The sequence below is a fragment of the Branchiostoma lanceolatum genome, chromosome 3, assembly GCF_035083965.1.
Source record: "Branchiostoma lanceolatum isolate klBraLanc5 chromosome 3, klBraLanc5.hap2, whole genome shotgun sequence".
NCBI classification, from domain to species: Eukaryota; Metazoa; Chordata; class Leptocardii; order Amphioxiformes; family Branchiostomatidae; genus Branchiostoma; species Branchiostoma lanceolatum.
This window is the reverse complement of record NC_089724.1, coordinates 34,373,480-34,393,802: the sequence shown is the minus strand read 5'-3', so window position 1 is coordinate 34,393,802 and position 20,323 is coordinate 34,373,480. Positions and strand designations below refer to the sequence as shown.

General features: G+C 39.7%; 1 protein-coding gene and 1 long non-coding RNA gene across 2 annotated transcripts; both read left to right on the top strand.

The window, feature by feature from the left end:
• Positions 1 to 6,607: 6,607 nt before the first annotated feature.
• Positions 6,608 to 9,995, top strand: LOC136431525 (uncharacterized). Its single transcript, XR_010755079.1, has 3 exons — positions 6,608 to 6,707; positions 8,083 to 8,192; positions 8,806 to 9,995. It is a non-coding gene; the product is annotated as an uncharacterized lncRNA (long non-coding RNA).
• A 365-nt stretch (positions 9,996 to 10,360) lies between these two features.
• Positions 10,361 to 17,289, top strand: LOC136429590 (uncharacterized). Its single transcript, XM_066419425.1, has 7 exons — positions 10,361 to 10,366; positions 10,631 to 10,810; positions 13,288 to 13,396; positions 13,601 to 13,793; positions 14,014 to 14,149; positions 15,535 to 15,739; positions 16,251 to 17,289. The coding sequence occupies exons 1-7, from the start codon at positions 10,361 to 10,363 to the stop codon at positions 16,523 to 16,525; spliced, it is 1,104 nt and encodes a 367-aa protein (XP_066275522.1). The 3' UTR covers positions 16,526 to 17,289.
• Positions 17,290 to 20,323: the final 3,034 nt, after the last annotated feature.

Below are 20,323 nucleotides of genomic sequence, written 5' to 3'. Positions count from 1 at the left end.
GGCGAAGTGTGCCGGGCCTTGGAAGATTTGTTCAGTGTTTTGTACACTTCTAGGCACCCGGGCTTGCTCAGAACCTATTTTGTTGTTGTTAACATCGGTCTTGCACACCTGAAAAGGGCGGCGAAATTGTTGGAAATATATCTTGTGACGTGTTTGACAATAATGATGGAAAATACTTATCCATGTAGTTTTTCTCAATAGATACACAGATAAATTGTTTGGTTCAATAGTTATCTTGATTCTGCACAAACTTTTTCTGTGAAATTCATCACAAAGGGCAAATGCAAAAGCAAGAGTGTTTTTGATTTCAAGTCACCAAAATGGTTTATGACTTAAACTTATCTTAGAAACGCAGTGCTGACCTGGAAATGGGCGTAACGGTCTGACCAATCAACCATAGATTGTACCGACATCCCTCTGTCACAGGTCCTCTGTGCATCTTGCCACTCTTGTATTTCTTCAGTAGGTTTTGTAAGATAAAATAAGCGAAAAAAATTAAACGAAATGCATTTTGAGAGCTTCATTCATAAATAATCACCCCATATATTATGCAAAAGGTCAAGATTCCCTGAGGGTTATTTAAAAAAAGCCGTACAAGTTACTAAAAGAAATCTACATTATCTCTCTGACTCAATATTTGATTTGAATGAACAACGCGCCTACTGCAAATACTCAGATACGTTACAATCTTCTTAATATATGTTTTCTTTCGCACAACGACAATTCAAAAGTTGCTAGGGGCACAATGTAGCTGGATGGTCTTGGTTACATTCAGAATGCAGGTGCAACTTTCCTTAATCACAAACGGTAGTCTCAAATACCAACAAATAACGTATGTTACCATAGTTCCAGTAGAGCAGTCGTGGTTCCAGTCCCGGCTCTATCTCTGTTGTGTTGATTGGCACAGTGATGTTGATGGGACCTGGTATCTCGACATTTCCCAGCGTGGTGACGAAGAAATTCACGCCAAACCAAAGTTTAACTCTGTAAACAAAACAATGTTTCATGACTGAAACATCATGGGAACCAATTTAAGTCAAATGTACAACGGAATTAACGAATTCCACAAGGATATACACGTGAAGACACTGTAGTAAATTAACACGTTAACCCAATCACTCTTTATGTAAACAATTTCTTTTCTATGTGCCCCCAAAAGGTTAATGTTTTGAAAAGGGTTGAATGAAAAGCACTTGATAGAACCTTCCCTCGCCCCTTTATGTAGACTGATCACTTATACCTGTGCCTAAGCCAGCGGTCGGTAAACCCTGCAGTAAAGTCAGGATTAGCAATGAAGGACTTGAAGTTGACAGACGCGTCCGAAGTATATTCAGTGGAAACATCTTCTTCCGTCAATAAACCTACCACCAAGGTAGTTCCGTTTCTCATTCCTGGAACCAAAAATTAGTAGCTTAAATGTACTCACGACACAAAATTGAATATGATTAGAATAATAAAAGAGTTAACCATACTCAGATCCCCAAAAAAACATTTCAATACACGTCTTGAATCTATTTTCATTGTTTTGGGGTTTACATATGGCCTGATCAGCCCTAAACCATTAGCTATTGTTAAACAGTCCTATTTCATAATCATTTTATGACGTCATCTTAACGTCGGTATTATTGCTATTGAGAACAGTTGTCTCAGTTGATATTGATATTCTGTTGACATCCATTTGTGAAAAGTTTGCCGCATACCTTTGAGCTTAACGAGAATACACTTTTTAAAAGTTTAGGCAAATGACATTAAGAAATTATTCCACTCTCTGAACATTTGATGGTCATTCGATAAGTAGTTTGAGAGTTGGAGGGGCAGACCTGAACACACACACACACTCCCAGGATGCAAAAAAAAGCGTTCAAGTAGGGTTCAAGTAAACAAAGTACAGTTTCACTACTCCAATATTCCAATCAACTCTGACAGATGACCTTACGAACATGTGACATCAGCAATTGGTAAATAGTGCTTGCTATCGTGTTATCTTGTTTAGTACAGTTTATCTCACTGCGCGAAAGGGGGTCATTTCCGGGCGTTTCAATACTATGAAAATTCCCGAAATCATCACGTTTCCGACAATATCAAGAAATTTCCTGATATAGATAGGCTATGTATACGGAGAAATATCTATGATTGGAAACGGGAACAAAATTGCACTCGGCGTATCCAGTCCGGGATATGCAACGTTTTATTTCCTGAATATTTTCCGAAAATACCGAGTTTCCGGTAGCACATACGGATTTTTTTCTGCTACGGACAGCCTGTATATACGGATACATTTCTATGATTGGAAACGGGAACAAATTTGCACTCGGCGTATCCGAATTCGGATATTCAACACTTTAGTTTCCGAATATTACCCTACTATTTCGAGTTATCCGCAACGTATACGGAGTTGTTTTACGACGGACAGCCAGTGTATACGGATAAATATCTATGATTGGAAACGGGAACAAATTTCCACTCGGCGTATCCGAATTCGGATATTCAACACTTAAGTTTCCGAATATTACCCTAATATTCCGAGTTTTCCACAGCGTTTACGGGGTTGTTTTGCTACGGACAGCTAGTGTATACGGATAAATATCTATGATTGGAAACGGGAACAGTTTACAACGCAACATATCCGGACTCAGATATGCTACAGTTTAGTTTCCGAATATTACGTCACGTCTGTAACACGTAAAATGCGTCACGTCTGTAACACCGACCATGCTACATTTCAGGCAGTTCTGCGTCGGCAATGTAACAAGGAGGCATTTGGAGTTATTGCGCTCCTGAAATCATATATGAATAGAACATATATACATGACAAAGAAAAGAACAGTAACAAGAATACTTAAATGACAAACTCTGTAATTGTTAAACTTCTATATATAACATTTCTGGACTGTTTCGTGGTTCAAATTGGGCACATAAATTTTGGTATCGGCAAAACATATATTCAACAGCAGAAATAGATCTATAATTTACTGCACAGAAAAACACCTCTTGAACATTATTGATTGCTCAATACATGTACACAACATTGCTGTTATATAAGACCTGGAAATCAAGGTAAAGTAAAGAATATATACAGGTAAGGTCAATACACAAATAAATGATATAATACATACATGTACGTACATATGAGGTCAATATTCTGAATGAGTTCAAATTGAAAAGTAATCATACCAATCGCTTACTCAGTAGATTCAATGAATATGGATGTACGCAAAGTGATCTTATAACAATTATAGCTTCTTCTGTAGCTTTTATAATTACATTAGTATGAATCATACAAATTATGTAAAGGGATGTATACGTAGTATATATGTTGCAATGTGTTTACTCGTTCTGGGTGTTTTACGGCACACCCGCAACAGTAGTACGGTACGGAATTATTAACTTCGTTAGGCACCAGGTTTAACATGACATCCGTGACACGTAAAGGAAGGTTATCATACAAATAGTACTGATTCTCAAACATACCGGTATAACTAACGGTATATCATCTACAATTGTCTTAATACGGTACCTGATAGTTGCATATTCGGATGTCCTTATTGCGATTGCCATACTAAAGGAAATATCATGTTATGTAACAATTTTAACAAGAGTGGTGTTTAAAAAACACACCGGCGACGTAAGAATTGTGCAAAGAAGGTCCTCATTTGCATGATTTATATCTTACTGTGTTAATCTTCACGATACCTTCAAGTGCCACAAAGTTTTCAAGTTAAGTCTTAATTAGCATAATTTGCCAGATCTTAGTGTAGCCCCAACGTTCAAATATCTAGACTAAGGGATAAAAGACATATGAGATATATATGTATACGTATATACTCTTGGCCGTAGTCTAAACGGCCCAGACGAGGACGAGGCGGACAAAAACGAGCCTTGCCCGTTTGGAATGACTTGGGACGCGCAGGGTAGGTGTCCCAAACGCTTAGCCTTAAGACGCTTCCATTTTCACAAAGGTCAGGTATTGAAGTCACGTCCACTCAGAACATTTCAGCATACTCCAAACGTAAATGAAGTATCCACCCTGATGCCACCGGGACCGACACAGAAGCCACCGCGGGATGCAGTCAACTCCAGCCCGATCGCATCGATCTCATAGATCTGCCCCCTCGTGGTAAGTTCCTTGATAAAATTACTGTTTCATTTTACATAATTGCAACGCTTGCCAAACAGTCAATAAAAAAAGCAAAGGCTCAACTTTTGTATTAGTTTGTGACAAACTATAATCGGTTGGTAACACAGCTTTGTCATAATCTATCGTGCTGTAACGTTATATACTCATACTGAGATCGATGGCATAGTCAAAGCCTGCATGTTTACATCGGTGACCGCCCTATGTTCCGAAATCTCTATGTTTCGAAATCTCAATGTTCCGTAAGCCCTATGTTCCAGTTCACTCAAATAACAGAAGCTGTCCTAAGTATGCTGTTCACACACACATACATACATACGCATAACATTTTCGGCGAAGGTAATAATTCATCCCGACTCCCTACCATTTGAATTCAACTATTGGATTTTGTAACAATAGTCATTACGTATACTCTACCTATGTTCAAAACATTGTATGTATATAGATAATTAGTTGATTCCTAAATACATATACAAAATATAGCTACATGTTTTTTGGTCACTGGTTTGCAGTTAAAAAAACTTTTTAGCACTTTTTTTATTAAATCCAACGATGACATTTCATTATTGACGAAAGTAATTTGCTGTATGTATAAGACCAAGTTGATTGGATTATATGAATGAGATCCTCTTGGGAACCCAGCTAATGGGAGCGTGCTATTGAAAAATATTCAAAAGAAAAGTTGCTTTTATTATGAAATTTATTTGGTCAGAGCACAGAGTATGGCATGCAGAGATATAGGTTCTTCATTTTGTTATTTCAAAACATATACTAGTGCAGTCTTTTTCGAGTCTGGACTTGACTTTGGCATTTGCGACATTAGTATATGTTTTCAGAAATATACATTTTTATAATTGAGAGCATGAATTCTAATTTCTCATTTCGCATCTTTTTACCATTTAAAGTATGGCCTAACTCTTTTTTTTCTTCAAACGTCCAAAACTTGTGGCCTCCTTTGCAGAGTACTTGCGGCTGTTTTCTTTTTCAAGTTACAGTTTCATCGTTACATTTCTTTTCTTCAGTTTTTAGCTATTGCTGGCCGGCCAGCGATAAGAAAAAAATAATAATATGTGGTAAATAAGAAAACGGTAACGTAAAAAAGAAAACAGTCGGAAGGAGTCTGCAACGGAGGCTACAAAAATTCATGTATTTGTGGATGTCATCCCAACCTCCTTGGTCATCCATGTACTGGAAATGAAGAACTGTTTGCGGTGGTTTTACTTTGGCGGTGAACTTTTCAGCGCGGACCTTAGGTGACCGGGAAACGTTTTGTCCATCTAAGACTTTGGCGCTACTATTGTTTCAAACGCGAACTTAGAATCACCGCGAATACATCTACTGTTTCCCCTACTGCGAAATGAATAACCACGCAAACTCAAAACGCATTTACAGTATTCAAATTAGCATTTAACTCAGAAAGAATTGGAAAATCTGGTACATACATCTGATGTCGATCCTACAGGGAAGGGTTAGTGAACAGTTCGTGAACTGTCCCCTGTCTGACCATACATTATACGCGAAGATAGAAGGGGGAGTAGGGTATTACAGTTTGTCCCTATAATCATAAATGCATGCATCCCTATGGAGAAGTTGACAGACATATGATAAGGTGTGATTATCTAAGCAACCTCCTTGATCTCAGAAATCAAAGATTCTGACCAAGAAAATTACCCTCAAATCCTAACCTGTTCTGTCGACTGTTATCTAACAGAATTACGAGAACTTCTATACAGCTATTCTCCAAGGAAACACCCCCCGAGCCAGAGCCCTTGAGTCATTCCATTTGGGCCCGCTCGCGACCATTTCACTATCTCCCGGGGATCCAGAAGACAAAAAGATAGAGAAAGGTAGTTTTTTTCAACAAATTCTACAAGTGTGAAGTCTGACCTGTCATAGCCACCCCAGATTTGCCAATACTTTACACCAAAAAAAAACAACACTTTCAATGTTTCAATGCCCTCTATTAGTCTACAATTTTGGGCTGGGGTGTAGGCGCCTACCCTAAAACCCTAAAACCGTAATTCACTGTATCTTCACGGTAGTAAAGATTTCACGGTGTAAGACTGATGGACATTTTCACTGAAGTTTAAGTTCACGGTGGTGGCAAGTGATTTACAGAACGGATGTGTGAAGGAATCATAAATAATAACTACATATTTATCACTGGGATGATAAGTTCACGGTACAGAGGTGACCGTGAAAACAGCTGTGAACATAAAGTTATAGTGAAAAAAACAAGAATTACAGTACACTTGTCCCCACGGAAATCAGACCAAATATCCTCTTGGACAGATTGTATATAAACGCCGCCAGAAAGAAGTGCGAGACATATTCAAAGCTTATTGAATATTGATTTTGTATTCGTTTTCAAACTAATAACATGATTCCCAGATTGCAATATAATTTTGCAGTAAGTACCAGGGTAACGTTTATTTTTCTGTCATTTATACAATGGTGTAGCACTGCATTACAGCTGACTCCAGAAGCGGAGGGATATGTACAAGCTTTCGCGTACAAGCACATGTGTGTACTCTACTTTAGTTCTACAGGAGAACATTCATGGCGGCGGGAGGTGGGCACTGCTATTTCAGTTACTTTTATAATACTTTGCTGATGTATTTTTTACTTTGTCTATATTGAATCTTGAATATGTTTGGTTAGTCTTATGCAGATGATGACAGATTCCTGTGAAGGTAGGCGATAAGTTTGATTTTACCGATTAGTTGAGCCACGCCGTGTGTTGAATAACCAGTTTGTGGAATTTGTGCCGAAGCCGTGATAGTTTGTCCAAACCGTCAACATTTAACCCGGGCATCTAGTACATGATTGAAGCCAACGTCATGTACAGCGCTGATGCTATACGCTCGTATTTTCACTGTTTAAGATATACAAATGTAGAAGAATATATGAGGCTGGCTGTGGTGCATTGTCTACTGTGGAATTGAATACATTTGATGTCGTGTTTGAAATGATCATACAGCCAGACACCTAGGTGGCATTGTAGTGTTTTTGCAGTTAGTATTTTGTTTTACCTTTGCCAAAATGGTTAGGTAGTTTGTGTGTTTTAGGTAGAGTTTGCATACATGTATAAGACGTGTTTTCACGGAAAACTGCGGCCGGCATATAGAAACGACCACACAGGCAGTCGAAATCAGAGTCCTATTGTGTTCGTTCACTGAAGCCGAAGTCGTAAAAAGGGGTGTCAGACGGAAGTTGCCGGTTAGCCAGGAGGGGAGGTACATTACTGTTCATAGCTGATAACTGTACTGATACCAGTGAATTGCATTCCTGAGGGCTAGTTCGTTACATATACCTAGGGGAAGGATAGTACAAGAATATCTGCAACAAAATGCTTTTAGGTATATGTGCCCTTTTTTCTTTTCTTTTTTTCTTTTGGGAGGGGAGGCCGGACTAGGTATAACAGACCGTTCGGTGTAAAATAACCAGCTGCTGCCGCCACGCCGCGTGCCTGCGAAGCTGGTGTGTTACGCCTAATGGCGTTTATACCGGCTATATAGATACAGATACTTATAATTAATTACGTCATGACCGAAGTTTGACAAGGTGTCAATAGCTTTCATTACTGGAGAGCTTTTGCAGACCGGAAAATTTCTAGGAACAGATTGGTTACACGGTGTTCTACTAGTCTCTACCAGACTAACAGCGTCGGCTATAGAGAGAACATTTGCCGGGGGACTTTGGCCATGGAGGATAACATTTCCATCCGCTGGGTTGCCTCTTTGACCCTCTCTCCGTAGCCGACTCCCTTCATACAATTGACTCTATTTGGCCAATTTCTACTATTTTCCCAGCGACCCGCAGAGACTGGTAGAGGCTAGTGTTCTACAGTGTTTTCTGTTTGGTATGTATTGGCAATAAAGACAAAAGAAGCGTATAACAATATTAATCTTTGTTCGTTGTGTTTTTTTGGTGTTTTTTTTCTACAGCAGCTCCTGAATGTAAGATTCTGCAACACATGCTTTTACGACCATTCAAATGGCGACTTAGTCCACGTAGAACACATGCAGCCGAACAACTACGATGAACATTTATTCGGGTAATATTGGAATAGTCTATAGACCTTTCTCACGCGGCGGACATGATAGAATGAAAACGAGGCCCTTGTGGCAAACATCAGACCGATCCTAACTGTCAATCACAATTAGTAGTTTAGCCAATGATAACCTGATATTTAGAGAATCGACCAATGAGGAAGTGGCTGCATGACTGTCAAATATTTGCATTTCTATGTTTTTATTTTGCATTTCTACGTTTTGACAGAGGAGGGCGGAGACTATGGGATCGGTCAGCGAAGCTCTAAATTGCTGCATCTTTTTTGTGCATTACATTAGTTGTACTATTGATACTTGGATATCATATTTTAAAACTTAATGTGATTTAGGAGGGAAACTAAATCTGTACATTATTTTTGCTTCTTTGCGTCATTGGCCTCGTCTTCATTCTATCATGTCCGCCGCGTGAGAAAGGTGTATTATTGTGATTTCATGTACATAAGTGCCGATAGAGTTTTAAAGATTTCATAATTTGACGGTTTCACAGACTGAAATATTTGTAGGGATTGGATGGCTGCCATAGCTTCTTTTAAACAGTTTGTTAACTGATTTTGGTAGCCAGCTCCACCGACCGTTTCCGTCTCTATACCTGCACAGGCGGACCATATGGGACGAGAGTGATGACGACGAGATGTTCCTGCCACATCTTACACATACCGATGTGTCAGTGGGGAAGTCGGCAGATCGATACCTTCTACTGGATGTCGGTGAGACGAGCTGCATCCCTAGGAGATCCGTAGCAGACGTCCGAAACGTCGGGACCGAGCAAGGGAGCCACACAACAAGTGTCGTCGACAAAAGGAAGGGAACGAGAGAGAACCAGATCTGTAGCAGAGCCACGATGTGAAGCCAATAGATTGCGCTGCTTCAACCGCTACTACAGCGAGACAAAACCTGACGCTAGTTAGAAATATCGCGGACTTACATGTTTATACCACGGATATATTAATATATTGTCTATTCCATTATGTATTTTGTGTGTATATAGTATTCAAATCTATTGCATATGTATATCGAAATCGTACACAAGGTAATTAACCTGGCCGACGACGATTCTAATCATACCTGGGGTGGATGTAGCCTGACTACTTCGCGCTCCTAGCGGCCGGCCCGACGGATACCGCCCCCAAAAGGGGGTCATTAATCTCCGCCAGAGAGAGCTTGTGTAAACACAGGCTAGGGGTGGATATACATAATTGAAATTGAAAACCCCACAAGAATATTGTAAACAATAAGTGTGTACGAAAGCTGTGATACGATTGCACGCTCTCACCAACTTGCAAGAAGATACGAGTACTAGTGCAACACCTGATCAACTCGGAACACTTATTCTAGTAATTGATGACACAGTTTTCTGTTATTATGTGCCACGATTCCCAAAAATGTGTTTTCCTTTGTTTTATACTTTACTGAAGTGGACTACAAAGCAGAGTACAAAAACATGTATGTTAGCATAGCCAGTATCACGAAGTCATAGTCAGTCCGTCTTAAAAGTCTACCGTGCTTAGTGTACGGAAAGCCTTGTCTATGTGTACTTTCTTTATCCTTACTATGTTAGTCTTTCGAAGCTTCAAAGATGCAGATAAAATAACTCGAATTATACGTATGTCAAGCATATCATTTTCTTATTGAATGAAGCAAAGCTTGTAAGAAAAATCAATCAAACGTAGTGACATATTGTTGTTGCTGCCTTTTGCAAAAATCCGGACAGCTTCTTTGAAAGCTGTGACTTATTTACCTTTCAAAATCAAACTTTACTCATGATAATAAAAGAAGAGCCAGTCCAAGCATGTCATTCATGATAACAAAAAACAAAAACGTTTGAAACATTGAGAAACAGCGCTAGCTGTGATGGATGGGTATACATTGCAACATCCAGAAACTTTATTTCAAACATCGATAAACAGCTGTAAAAGTGTATACAAACTAGGGCATTTTCTATGCCGTATGCAATGGAATTTCGTCCTTGCTATAGAAAAGGCCATACCTGCAAGGCGTTGCCAAAAAGTAATTCCCTAGGGAATGCGTTTGTGAAAATCCTAGAATATTTGGCAAACCGAAAGCAGTACTATACAATAGGCTCCCCCCCTGAGGCGTCGCCAAAAAAGCTTCTGGGGCCTTTGCTCGGTTGCTTGTATACAGTTCTATAATCATGCATGTTTGCACAATGACTGCTTGCAGTTAGTAAGTTCAACATTAGGTTGTATCAAATTAACCTGCCTAGATCTAGTCAGCTTGATAAAGATATGCAATGATTTTAATCATTTTGGGGCAACTTTCATTTACGTAGACCTCACTTTTAGACTTCAACAACTAGTATAGTGAGAAGTGGCTCTAACTTTAAAAAACAAACTATATTTGTATTGCCATTGTTGATTATTGTTTATTCTTTTTTTTTTAAATTTTTGTAGGTTGAACTCAGCTACAAGACTTCAAGACCGTTGGAAGAAACACACATGCGCAAAATGAAGACGCGACACTGAATCACGGTTCCTTTGTTCACGTGACAGTCGTGGCTGAAAACGAGGCCGCTCTCCGTTCCGTTGTGTACTCGGACCCAATCCTGGTAGACCTGACACCTCCTGTTATCTCCGTAATCAAGGTATCACATATGTCACATATTACATCCGGCAAAATCGCCGATTCTACCGGTAAAGATCTTGCTCGAAGTCTCTTTCGTCAGCGATCACGATCAGGTTGCTGGGAATGTGTTACGGTGGTCTCGAATTAATGAATCTTTAATTTCATGTTATTATCTCCATGTGAAAAAAGACTTTTCATGGGGATATTTTTTGAGCGTGTCTGCGTGTGTGTTTGCGTGTGTGTATGTGTGTCACCCGGATACTTAAAGTCAGCATACCTGAAGAACGTGTAGATGGATTGTAATGATATTTAGTATGTGGGTAGGTGTTGAGAGGAGATAGGTCAAGGTCGATTTTGGGCCCCCTGGTATGTGTCAGTGGAACTGCAATGGCGTATTTGTCAAAATCTTCTAAGGAGTATAACTGAAGAAAGGAGCAACAGATTTTCATGTTATTTACTATTCAGGTAGCTTAGACAGAGATGTACACAATGAATGACAAATTATGCAAATTGGGACTCAATTTTTATAAGTAATGAGGAAAATCTTAACTTCCATTCTAGGCATGTTGTGGTAGCTCACACCTGTAAGTTTCAAATCTGGGACAAGAATTCCCCAGGTCCCAACAGCTGGTGGTCCAATCACAAAGGGGTACACTACCAAACCTGTATACTTGTTTCCATTATGTGGATAGCTTAAGTGTTACTTTTAATGGTGATAATGCAAATCAGAATTCAATTTGCATTATTAAGGGGGCATTTTATAAACCCACTCCGTTCAATGGTACGACAGTTAAAGAATGCAACATATGTTGTAACTGAGAAATAACGGGACATTGATAGATAAAAGTTATGCACATGAAGATCAAATTTGCATAATTATTGAGAAAACACTGTAATTCCATATTGGTAGATAACTGGAATGTCATACTTGTGGCATTTGGAAGTTATGTGACAGTGAAAATAGTCAAATATAATTATGGAAATGTAGGCCTAATTTGCATAATATATATTTCATGGAGATTTGAGGTCGCCGAACTTTTGTTACCTTCGCCGAGAAGGTTATGCAGAGGGTAGCGTTTGTTTGTCTGTTTGTAGAGGATAACTCGAGAATGCCTTGATGGATTGTCTTGGTATTTAGTCTGTTGGTAGGTTTTGATGAGACCTAAAAACGATTAGATATTGGGCCCCCTAGCGGCTTCTTACGGTACTGCAGCGGAACTTCCTGTTTTGATATCTCGTATTCTGGACATGCTATGGAACTTTTTTTTGAGTGGTAGATAGATCTTTGGACCCCAAATTGGTGTGGTTTGGGCCCCCTAGCGGCTTTTTTGGAACTGCAGGAGCAGGTTTCGCATCTGACTTTGAAAGGGAATAACTCAAGAAGGGCTTGATGGATAGTAATGATTTTTGGTAGGTAGATTGCTTGAGTGATGATGTACATAATTAGACACTTCTTATGCAAATCAGTATCTTATTTACATAATAAATGAGGAAAGTTTATACATCCGCCAAATTCCATGATAGGACTCTGAAACATGTGACATATGTAACTGAGGAAGAGAGAAATATTAATTGATATGAACTATGCAAATGAAGACCTTATTTGCATAATGAATGAGAAAATACTATAACAAGATGGGCTTGATGTATGGTCATGATTTTTGGTATGTAGATAGCTTGTGTGATGCTTAGTATGATTGGACAATAATTATGCAAATCAGATTCTAATTTGCATAATTAATGAGGCAACTTTAAAAATCCGCTTTGTTCCATGATATGACTATTCAAATTGTAAGAGAAGGAAGAGAGGAAGAGAGGAATGTTTATAGATAGAAAATATGCTAATGTGGGCTAATTTGCATACTCAATGAGTAACTTCTCTAATTCCACACTGGCAAATGACGGCAATTTCATACATTTAATACTTTTTTTTGGCATCGGGACGTTATGTGAATGTGAACATCGTTGAATCAATTTATGCTAATACGGGCCTCATTTGCATAATTAATAGAAAAATATTAGCATAACCTTCTTTGTTGAGCTCATAATTTGTTAAGCTCATACTTTGGACATGTTATATTTTAAGACAATCAACTGGTATGATTTATAATTGATGAGAAACACTACTAATACACAAGTCATAAAGGTTAGAATCATTTGGCGAAGGTATGAGGTCGTGGAACTCTAGTTTAATATGGAATGAATCGAGGTTGAAAAGTTAAAACTTTCAAATTGGTAATTTCTTCAGATTCACGGACTCCTAATGGGATCTCTACCGGCATTATCACCGAATCAGCCAGGATATAATCTCTACGACATGTATGTAAGACGTGCAAACTAAACCGACTTGAGGGACACTGACATGACCTGAAAGAAATGCCTTCATTTCGCTGTTTCTTCAATTGGTATTGGCACCCAGAGTCTGTGACTGAGCCTCTTGTATCTGCTTAAAGTACCCATCACACATCATCACAATTGAACGTCTGTTTTCGTCAGGACGGCGGTGATGAAGAAGACGTGGACTTCCAACAATCTGACGTCATCACGCTCCACTGGAACGTCACTGATGACGAGAGTGAGGTGGATTTCTGTGAAGTAGCGCTAGGTGAGGCTGAGTTGTACATAGAAATAAATCGCTTCTGTCATACTAACCCGGACAAAACTGTGCTCCCATAACTTATCTATTCTGATTAAGTGGGGTTTTTTTAATACTGATTTAGTGTACTTCCTGCCCTTTTTGTTTGCTAGTGATTCTGTCGCATTTATTGCAATTTCCTTTATTCTTCTGGATAAACTCCTTTTCAACAAGGTTTGAGTCCAGGATCAGGAGAGGTCCACCAGTTTACCCAGCAGCCATCACTCTACAGCGCCACCTTTGACCTTTCCGGTCACCTGACCCATGGCGACACTGTCTACTCCACTCTCCGCTGTCATAACTACGCAGGGATGACGTCACACGTGACGTCAGACGGCGTAACTATTGTCACTCAGCCGCCAAACAGGTAGACTGGCTAGAAATTACGAGCTTTATGCAACGTATTGAAAATACAGCTAGCTGGGCATGTTTTAGAGTCAAGCATTAACGTAGTGATTTCTACAATTGAACCATTTATCAAACAGTGCAGCATGGGTAAATCTTAGACGGTGACTACACACAAATTGTTAAATGAAAATATTTTGTTCAGCCACGAGTATTTGACTTGTTTGTTCCCTCTGTACCAGTGACCACGCCATTGTAGAGACCATGAGTGAGACCCAGTCCTACTTCCCGTCCAGCGCCTTCCATCAGTCTACTGATGACGTCATCCACCTGTCATGGGAAGGGTTCTTTGATGTTACCGGCATCCGGAATTATCAGGTAACGTAAAACATATCTAGGTCCTGTTAAGTAGCTTCATTCAATTATTAACAAAATGTCAACTACGTACTTAACGGGATCTCTGACTGCAAGCAGTGTTTTTACCATGGCTGTAGACCAAGCAAAATGAGCGAAAGCATTTTTCACTAGCTTTATTTACCTTAGAATGTCTCCTATAAATATTCTAAATCTATGTATCTTGCTTTCCCTGACAGTGCCGTGTGACTGGTCCTGGTTTGACTGACTTCCCTTGGATTGATGTTGGTCTGAACTTCCTGGGCTTTTTTGTTTGCTACTGATTCTGTCGCATTTATTTGTCAATATTTCTGTCATATTAATTTTAGTCGGATGTTAATTCTGTCATACTTTTTCGCCATTTGTCATCAATCTATGATTTCATATGATGCATATTACGTATACTCACGTTGTAATTTTAAGTTTTGTTTCAATTTCATGAATATTCCATCGTAATCTGTATCATGAATTTGAAAATATATCCGTGGTTTACGTTTGTATCAGTTCTCCGAGTCTATTTCTTTTCTCTTTCTATGTGATATTTTTGTGAAATGGAAAAAAAGCATTTTGTGTAATTTCCTTTATTCTTCTGGATATTCTCCTTTGCAACAAGGTTTGGGTCCAGGATCAGGAGAGGTCCAGCAGTTTACCCAGCAGCCATCACTCTACAGCGCCACCTTTGACCTTTCCGGTCACCTGACCCACGGCGATACTGTCTACTCCACTCTCCGCTGTCATAACTACGCAGGGATGACGTCACACTTGACGTCAGACGGCGTAACCATTGTCACTCAGCCGCCAAACAGGTAGACTGGCTAGACATCACAAGCTTTCTGCAACATATCGAAAACAAAGCTAGCTGCAGCTGGGCATGTTTTAGAGTAAAGCATTAACTTAGTGATTTCTACAATTTAAGTATTCATCGAACAGCACAGCATGAATGAATCTTAGACCGGTGACTAAACACAAATTGTGAAAGGAAAAGATTTTGTTCAGCCACGAGTATTTGACTTGTTTGTTCCCTTTGTACCAGTGACCACGCCATTGTAGAGACAATGAGTGAGCCCCAGTCCTACTACCCGTCCCGCGCCTTCCATCAGTCTACTAATGACGTCATCCACCTGTCATGGGAAGGGTTCTTTGATGTAACTGGCATACGGAATTATCAGGTAACGAAAAACATATCTAGGCCCTGTCAAGTAGCTTCACTCAATTCTTAACAAACTGTCAACCACGTACTTAACGGGATCTTTAATTGAAGCAATATTTCTAACATGGCTGTAGACTAAGCAAAATTTCACTAGCTTTATTTTGTCATAGAATGTCTCCTATAAATATTCTAAATCTATGTATCTTGCTTTCCCTGACAGTGCCGTGTGACTGGTCCTGGTTTGACTGACTTCCCTTGGATCGATGTTGGTCTGAACGGACAGACTCACGCAACCCTCTCAGGGCTCCACCTGCACGGCTACAACAGGTATGACGTACACGTCAGGGCTGTCAATCATGGGGGCATGGTCAGTGATGACGTTACCTCAGACATTTATGTGGAGATTGAGCGACCGCTGGTAATGGGTAAGTTCTGTCCCAGGGTTTATTACAATTGGTTTTTCCAATGCCTTTAGAATACTTACTTACAATTAAGTAAGTATTGCCTTTAGAATACACCATACTAAAGTTAGGTTAAAGTCCGCCCCACACGTCATGGTGCATAGGGTGGCGCCCAACTATTGGACCGCACAATATTGTGCAAGCAGCACATCAGTGGGCTAGTTTACTGGTTTGGAGTTATATTCCCAAATTAATGCTGGGTGCTAATTAGAGAAAACAGTATTTGCAATACCTACTCGGTTGGGGATCGAACTTACGACCTACCGAATGAAATACAAACGCTCTACTCACTTGCCCATCACCATACCAACCCTACATAAAATAGTAGCAGTTCCAATTAGTACTTATGAAGTAAGTGTTACACTTATGGTGGAGTTGAATGTTTGTGAGAAAAGAACACAATCAGGATATATATGGCATATCTGCACCATATTTTCGTTCCTGTATTGATGAATATGTTCGTTCCTGTCCACAGGAAACAGGTTCCGGAGCTGGTGGCCCCAGCAGGGAGTGATGGTGTTCGACTGGACAGGCGTGTTCCTCAGTAACTCCTCCCTCGTGTACGAGGTTTCCATGGGAACCAAGGCAGCCGGAACTGACGTCATGCAGTGGAGAGAAACAGAGAAGACCGAGATGCGCCTGGACGGTGTGGACAGCAACAAAGAGCATCATGTCGTCATCACTGCTGTCAACCAAGCCGGGCTGTGCACGACTGGGAGTTTCGTGCTGTCCTATCCAGGCAGTGGGTAAAAAGAAAGGACACAAAAAATCAAAGTTAATTACCCAACAGAACAATTGTGGCAGGTCCAAAGTAAAGCAAAACGTTGTATACGATCGCTGGCCAGTAACATTAATCTAGTTTCGCTTAGATACCAATCTGTATAATGTAGATTGTATAATGCACAATGGGGGCATACAGCACACGTGGCTCTTGAGTCTTTATGTTGCGTGTTTGTTTTTTTTTGGCCTGGAATTATATGAATATGTGTATTAGCCTAGATAGACATAAATTGTGTAAGGGCATGACATAAGAACATGAAACGTCTTTGTACTTGTCTTGGGTAATGTGTGCACTATAGCTAGTCTTACACTTTGATATCTGAATTATTGAGAAATTCAATTCTTTCTTCGTTACAAGTTGCACATGCTGTCAATGAATGGTACTTATCTTTCAATAGCATTTTTTCTAGGAGGACACTGGATGGCATATTATTGTATCGATCGATGTCTAGGCAGTGTTTATTGCTTCTGAGTTTTGTTGTATTAGCTACTAATGATTTGATGTAGACTGACACTGAGAGATAGTACAATTCTATACCTTTGAGCCATGGAGTGGTACAGAAAAGTAAACCAAATGATGTAGTGAAAGTTTCACTGGCAAATTTCAACTAAAATTTGTTCATGAATATACAATCATTCATGATATATTAATCCGTAACAGCAGTTGCAATTGTCGATGTCTTGATGAATAAAGCATTCGATGGTATGTGACATACGTATCTTCTGCACAAGAACAGTCTTATCTCATACTTTACCATGTGATATATGCAACTGAGAAAGACAGGAACATCGATCGACCGATGAATTATTCAATTGAAGCAAAAGAAAGTTAAATCTATAGTAGTACCTGACGGAACTTTCACGCTTGCAGTATTTGGTAGACATGGCACTGCACGAAATGGCCTCGTATCCCGGCGTATACGTACAGGGATTCCTCCGGAAATATTCCATATCCCGGTGCGGATTTAGCGTTTCCATAACTAACGGAAACGCTAAATCCGCACCGGGATATGGAATATTTCCGGAGGAATCCCTGTACGTATACGCCGGGATACGAGGCCATTTCGTGCAGTGTGGGTTAGCAAATTAGCATTTTATGGGCATCTTCATGGGCTACTCGGAGCCTCTGTAACGCACCAGCACCGTGATAACAAAGCTGAGCGCAAGCGCACTACATGGCAGAGAAATGTGACAAGAAGACGATACATTTCAACTCAGCAGAGCAGCTGCCGAATTTTCAGCTAAACGAAATTTAAGCTTTTGTATACAACTGACGAGATAACAAGAGGTAATATTTTTGCAACTTTACCTACCTTCCCACAACCGCTACTCACCTGCCAAATGTCATTAACATCCATACTCACCTTTTCGAGTTATGCTGTTGAACTACATACACACCCACCCATGTCGTCAAAAAGGGGAAAAATCAGGCAAAATGTGTTCCGGAGAATATTTTCAGATACCCAAAGTCCTACAACAGGCGCTTTTGAACGTCTTTAAAAGATCTTTAAAGATGATATATATAGTCCGTTGAGTTTATCTTATGCTAAATTAACTTCATCACCTGAGACATGACAAATATAACGTTAGATGTGAGAGACACAAACAGTTAGAATACCTGACAGGGCACATTTACATATCGCTGGCTTTAAACCTAAGCTATAGGATGTAGCAAGAAAAACTCAGAAAGTTTTGTCAGAAAGTTGTGTAACATTCGTGAAACAGTTTTGTGACAGTTGTGTAAAGTCAAGGGGTTGATACTTTCTTTATGCTGCAAATATAATGCCCATCGATAGATGGCGCCCGTTTCGTGATTATACGTAAAGGAATGGCGACCCTGAAATGAGGAGTGGTCGGGTGTATCTGTAGCACGTATAATATATAAGAACAAAACACATAAGAAATTCGGGCAAATCACTCTTTTTGTGACAGATTTTTATTCATTCGTTTTCGTAACGTAAGTCAAAGTTAAAAACTTGCAACAGGCATAAATGGCACCTGTGCTTGAGATTTGGTCCACCTGGACAAAATCCGCTGCTTGTTTCATGTTGACCTCACCGGTAGGTATAAATCATTGATAAAATTCTATTCAAGAAACGCGTTTTTCAGCATGTAAATGCAGTGCCTATTGTGCTATTGGGATTTGCGACGGGTCTTTTTTGACGGTTACAAACCAAAGTAATGTCCCTAACGACCTAAAAATAGCCTGCCATGAAGGTAAAAAGCGTACTCATCGTAGGTAATCGTATTTCTTATATCTAATGGCGACATTAAGCTACCAAAGTCGATGGCAATGTGCGATTGAACAATTAGCTACCTGGATATTCTTGTGCGACAGCAATTGCACACGTTAACGGAGAATGGGCGACACACTACCTGCGCGTAGCCAGGCGTGCTGCCCTACCCACGGATGTACTTGTGCAAATATATTCCTCATGAGCACTTACCGACCCTTGAGTCCAATATGAATATTGTGATGTAGTTTTTATCTGATCAACTGGAATGTTTTTAACGTACTTTTGAAATTGTAAGAAATCTAATGAAATTCAGCGTCCTCAGACATGCCTGCAAGGTTGGTTTCACAATAAAGATTGTTTGAGATTGATTTTGCCAAAGCTAGTTCTCAGAAGCAATAAGGAACGTCATAAGTATCCTTAGTAATAACTCTTTCTTATACAAAACAAGGAAATAGGTTTACGTCCAGCGACATAACAGGATAAACACCTGAACCAGTAACAGCAAGTTGCATGGACGCAACGTCTGAAAGGCATGACGTATTTCATATGCAATTCGACACCGCGTACTTCATCATGTTTTTCAAACTTACACGATAGCTAGCATCTGTTAAAAGTAGCCGACGTTAAGCCTATCCTTGATATTCAAACTATCCATGGCGGTTCGAGGTTGAAAACTGTTTGAGGAAGGTTTGATATAACCTAGCGAACCTTACTTGTGGTACATTTTTGCACGGCAAAAACATCATGGCCATGCGTTTATCACGTTAACGCCACGTGCCGCTCATGTTTTCTTCCATCGCGTCAAGCAAGCGGCAGGACAAACATAGTGACTCTACTATCATTTGTCTGTAGACTACTTTGGACAGTTAATGTGCATTTTTTCTGGTCTATGCTCTTCAAGTATAGCGCTAGAAGGAGAAAGACTGAAGTTGACGATAATGGTAGCCCTAGCACAATTCTTCAACATAGACCTCAGTATGAATACATGCTCGCACGGCTTTAAACAGGCGGAGAAAAACTTACAGACTATGCATTTTCTTTTTAGAAGAGCTGATATTTCTTCCCATGGGCTAAACTTTTGGCTCTGTCCACGAGGTTTGAAGATAGATACGTTTTTAATAAATTGGACGATAATTGGTAAGTTACGTTACATGTACATAGCACCCGTTTGTACTGGTTTCTTTTCTGGCCACATTTCTAGAAACACAACTATCAAAGCTTATTCTACTGTGAGTAAGATATTTTCAAGATATAAATACATGGACACAATTGGAGATTTAGACACTTTGATACTTAGATTTGGAATTTGAGCACAAGGTTGGTTTTCCAAATACTGAAAGTTGCAGCTGGTATATTAGCCTTGATCATGTACTTTTGTTACATCTATCTTGGCCATTCAGCAAGGTTTGACAATTCAGCAAGAGAAAAATAATTGAATTTTGACCAGTACTGTATGCAAATCTGCTCCAGCTATCGTTTTCAGCTTGAAGACAGTCTGGGATTTTTATGAGTTTATGTAGTTATGGGGGCC

What these genes read in the sequence shown, in the direction of transcription:
- LOC136429590 (XM_066419425.1), top strand. An exon ending in TTTCTGTGAAGTAGCGCTAG is followed by an intron (nt 13,397 to 13,600) that starts GTGAGGCTGAGT and finishes CTTTTCAACAAG; the next exon opens with GTTTGAGTCCAGGATCAGGA. An exon ending in CCGGCATCCGGAATTATCAG is followed by an intron (nt 14,150 to 15,534) that starts GTAACGTAAAAC and finishes TTTCCCTGACAG; the next exon opens with TGCCGTGTGACTGGTCCTGG.